A 5,163-nucleotide genomic window follows, 5' to 3' on the forward strand; every position below is an offset into this window, starting at 1 on the left:
ATAAAAAAATTAAAAATAATACACATGAACCAAAATATGACCTTGGGTCTATCACACTTGAGTTTAAAAACAAATTAAAAAATATATTTGAGGCATTAAACACTAATGATGAAAAACCACATGAGCTGTCATCAACGATAATCAAGGATATCATCAATGAACAAAGCAAAAGATAATAAAAAAGGTAAAAAGAAAAGACCAAAATTGAAGTCAGCAGACTATGATAATTCAACCAGAAATAAAGTAAAAGAATTGAACTGAAGATTTCAAAGGGTCTTAAGAAGACAAAGCAAAGCATTATAACAAAATGTGCAAAGAATTGAAGTCCGAATTATCAAAAGGGAAGAACTTGCTCAGGATTTCTCAAGCTGAGAGAATTGAAGAACAAATTCAATCCTTGAGCTGCAATACTAAAGGATGCTACTGGCAAAATCTTGAGTGATCTAGGAAGCGTCAAATGAAAATGGGAAGAATACACAGCGTCACTGTAACAAAAAGAACTGGCTGACACGGAATCACTTCAGGAAGTAGGAAATAATCAGAAACCAAAGGACCAATGTTTAACTGGAAATATTACGGCCTGAATCAGATGCATCTTTGTCCTCAAAATGACATCATTGCTCTTCAATAATCTGGAAAGGTCTCTGACTGCAGATATTCTCGGTTAAATGTGTTTCCTTATTTCCTGATTGCTCGTACCAAGGTATTAATTGTGAATCCAAGCAAGATGAAGCTGTTGACAGTTCCAATCTCCTCTTCATCCATCATGACACTGCCTACTGCTCCATTGTTAGGAATCTTTATTTTCTTGATATTGAGACACAATCCAACTGAAGGCTGCATTCCTTGATCTTCCACAACAAATGCTTCAAGTCCTCTTCACTTTCAGCAAGTAAGGTTGTGTCATCTGTATGACTCAAGTTATTGATGATTCTCCCTCCAATCCTGATGCCACACTCCTCTTCATACAGTCTAACTTCTCAGATCATTTTCTCCGCATACAGATGGAATAGTTATGGAGAGAGAATACAACCCTGACATACACCCATCTTAGTTTTAAACCATGCAGTGTTTCTTTGCTCTGTTCATACAACAGCCTCCTGGTCTAAGTACAGATTTCACAAGAGCACAATCAAGTGCTCTGAGATTCCCATTCTTCTCAATGTCAGCCACAACTTGTCATGATCCACACAGTCAAACACCTTTGCATAGTCAATCAAGGACAAATAGGCATTCTTCGGTATTCCTTTCTTTGAGCCAGGATCCATTTGTTACCAGCAATGTTATCCCTGGTGCCATGGCCTCTTCTAAATCCTGCTTGAACTTCTGTCAGTTCCCTATGCATGTACTGGTCTAGCCTTTTTTTGAATGATCTTCAGCAGTTATTTTTTTTTTTTTGCATGTGTCATCAATGATATTGTTTGATAAAGTCCTCATTTAGTTGGATCACCTTTCTTGGGACTGAGAACAAATATGGACCTCTTCCTATTTGTTGGCCAGACAGCCATACTCCAAATTTTCTGGCATAGACTGGTGAGTGCATCCAAGGCTGTATCTGCTAACTGAAACAAGTCAATTGGTATCCCATCGATTCCTGGGGCCTTAATATTTTTCCATTGCCTTCAATGCAGCTTCTACTTGTTCCTTCATTACCACTGGCTCCTGTTCATATGGTACTTCCCGAAATTTTTCCATGTCAATCAATTCTTTCTGGTACAGTGATTCTGTGTATTCCCTTCATCTTCTGATGCTTTCTGGGACCCAATATATTGCCCACAGCATCTTTCAATATTACGACACAAGGCTTAAATTTGTTTTTCAGTTCATTCAGTTTAAGAAATGCAGAGTGAGTTCTTCCCTTTTTATTCTCCAAGTCCAGCTCTCTGCACATTCCATTATAATACTCTGCTTTGTCCTCCAGAGCTGCCCTTTGAAATAGTCTGTTTAGCTCTTTCACTTCGACACGTTTTCCTTTAGATTTAGCTTCTCGATGTTCTAGTGCAATCTTAGGAGTCATTTCTGACATCAATTTCAGTTTTTTCTTTTGTAATGACCTTTTCCATTGTTTATGATATCCTTGATATCATCCCACAGCTCATCTGGTCTTCTACCATTGGTAGTCAATGCCTCAAACCTATTCTTAAAATATCATGAAATTCAGATGGAATTGATTCAAGATCATATCTTGGTTCCTGTGGACCTCTCTTCATTTTCTTCAGTCTCAATTTGAACTTGCATATGAGTAATTGATGATCTGAACCGCCGTCAGCCCTTGGACTACTTTTGACTGCTAGTTGGTGAGTTTCTCCAACAATTTCTTCCACAAATGTAGTCAATCTGATTCCTATGAAGCCCATCAGGTGAAATCCACATATAAAGTCATCTTTTGTGTCCTATAGAAAAAGTATTTGCATGCACACCCATGCTTATTGTGGCTTTGTTCGCAATAGCAAAGAACTGGAAACAACCCAAGTGCTCATCAACAAAAGAATGGATAGAGAAGTTCTGGTATATTCACACAATGCAATACTATTCAGCACTGAAAAACAAGGAACTCATGAATTATTATACAAAATGGGTGACCCTGGAGGACATTATGCTGAATGAAATATCTCAGTCACAAAAGGCCAAATATTGCATAGGGCCACTGCTATAAAATGGGACTAACATCAGGGTTGAGGGAAGACAGAAAAGGAAGGGAGGAATGATGTATAACTCATTGAAACAGAAGAGGGAGAGAACTGTTTAAAAGGGATATATGTTTGGGTATTACTGTCATTACAGGAGTCCAGCATGAAGGCTGAAGAGTGGAGTGGACTTGTGGAGAGGGATTGCATAACAATGAAAGAGTTTTTCTTTTCTTTTTCAAGGAGAAAAGTGAATTGGGGAGAGGGGGTGGGCAGGGAGAAAAGTGTAACAATGAACGACTGGAAACCTAAGTCTCTGTAAATTTTCATTAAAATTAATAAAAAAATTAAAACATTTTTAAAAAGTGTTTGCAATATATAAATCATTATAAATATAAAATTCAATCATTCTATTTCCAGCTTCATTTCTATCATCAAGCTCGTATTTTCCAACTCCTGTTCCTTTTCACTGTTTCTTACTTTTGCATTCCAGTCACCAATTATCATTAATGTATCCTGATTGCATGTTTGGTCAATTTCAGACTGCAAAACTTGGTAAAAATTCTCAGTGTCTTCCTCTTTGGCTATAGATGTAGTAGCATATATATGAATGATGGTCATGTTAACAGGTCTTCCTTGTATGCATATGGTTATTACCCTATCACTCACAACATTGTACTTCAGGCTAGAACTTGAAATTGACTTTTTTACTAAGTATGCAACACCATTTTTCCTGTTTTTCATTCGCATAGTATGACATGTAATTATCTGATTCAAAGTGACCATAGCTGGTCCACTGCATCTGACAAATGCTTTGTATGTTGATAATCATGTGTTCTATTTAATTTTTAACATTTTCCAGTTTTCCAACATTCCATGTACCAATTGTTAAATTATGTTTCTTACTGATTTTCCTCATTTCAACTGACTTCCAATCTGGGCTCTACCACTACACTAAAATGTTTGCCTCAAATATTGTGCTCTTTCATTTCATTATCTATTACATCAACTTAACAGCATATATTTGAAAGATATAAAAAGCATTGGGAGCAGTGAGTTTATTTGCAGAGGATTACTTGAAAAACAAGGGTGAAAAAGAATGCACTACTTAAAGAATATATTTTTTAAAAAGAATATATTCATTGTCATTGCTAAATTGCTGTACGGTTTGCTGTGTAAAAATTTTTAACAATAAAAAATAAGCTCTGTTCACCTTTCAGCTCTCAATTGGAGGCAGCCTCCATGCAACTTTCTTTGGTCGTCCTGCATCTGGGTTCATCCAACACCAGCCTCTTCTGCCATGCTGCCCAACTTTGACCCCAATGAGATCAAAGTACCTGAGGTGTACCAGTGGGGCAGTCAATGCCACACCCACTCTGGTCCCCAAGATCGGCCCCCTGGGTTTGTCTCCAAAAAAGGTCAGTGATGACATTGCCAAGGCCAGCAGTGACTGGAAGGGACTAAGGATTACAGGGAAACTGATCATTAAGAACAGACAGGCCCAGATTGAAGTGGTACCTTCTGCTTCTGCTCTGATCATCAGAGCCCTAAAGGAGCCACCCAGAGATAGAAAGAAGCAGAAAAATATTAAACACAGTGGGAATATCTCTTTTGATGAAACTAGCATCATTGCCAGCAGATGTGACACTGATCTTTTACCAGCGAATTCGCTGGAACTATTAAAGAGATCCTGGGAACTGCCCTGTCTGTTGGCTGCAAATTTGATGGTCACCACCTTCATGACAGCATAAAAGACATCAACAGTGGTGCTGTGGAATGCCCAGCTAGCTAAGAACTACAGATGAAAATATTTCAATAAAGGATCATTTTGTTAACAACAACAACAAGAAAAGCTCTGTTCGAAGCACTTGATAGAAATTAGTACATTTCATTCTTACCATTAGCTGTGGGAAGATAGTAAGAATGAAGAATGCAAAAAGTCATTTCAAAGAAGGAAAAAGAAAAGACCAAAATGGATGTCAGAAGAGACTCTGAATATTGCACTAGAGCGCCAAAAGCCAAAGAAAAGGGGGGGAAATCAAGAAGTTAAAGAGGTGATTTCAAAGGGCAGCTTGGGAAGACAAGGCAAAGTATTAAAATGAAATGAGCAAGGAGCGGGGGTCGAAAAAGCAAAAGGGCCAAACTCGCTCAGCATTTCTTAAGCTGAAGGAACTGAAGAACAAATTCAAGCCATGAGCTGAGATGCTTAAGGATGCTATATAGGCATAATACTGACTGATTCAAGAAGCACTAAAAGAAGATGGACAGAGTATACAGAGCTATTGTGCCAAAAAGAGGTGGCTGACACAGAAGAATTTCAAGAAATAACATGGCAAACAACAAATGCTGATAAGGTTGTAGAGAAACTGGAATCCTTATTCACTGTTGGTGGGACTGTAAAATGGTACAACCATTATGGAAGGTAGTATGGTGCTTTCTCAAAAAGTTATAAACAGAAATACCATTTGCCCCAGCAATTCCACTACTGAGACTATACCCTAAAGAAACCAAAAATGCCACCTAAACAGATATATGC

General features: G+C 37.9%; 1 protein-coding gene across 1 annotated transcript in view; it reads right to left on the reverse strand.

Annotated features, from left to right (window-relative positions):
• Positions 1 to 4,368, reverse strand: part of TNFRSF10A (tumor necrosis factor receptor superfamily, member 10a) — a 63,452-nt gene extending 59,084 nt beyond the window's left edge. Inside the window, exon 1 of the mRNA XM_006884906.1 lies at positions 4,287 to 4,368. Coding sequence (XP_006884968.1) covers positions 4,287 to 4,368 — 82 coding nt within the window. The remainder of the gene's footprint in view (positions 1 to 4,286) is intronic.
• Between the last annotated feature and the right edge of the window lie 795 nt (positions 4,369 to 5,163).

Source organism: Elephantulus edwardii, unplaced genomic scaffold, assembly GCF_000299155.1.
Source record: "Elephantulus edwardii isolate Elephantulus edwardi_28Jun2011 unplaced genomic scaffold, EleEdw1.0 scaffold00038, whole genome shotgun sequence".
NCBI classification, from domain to species: Eukaryota; Metazoa; Chordata; class Mammalia; order Macroscelidea; family Macroscelididae; genus Elephantulus; species Elephantulus edwardii.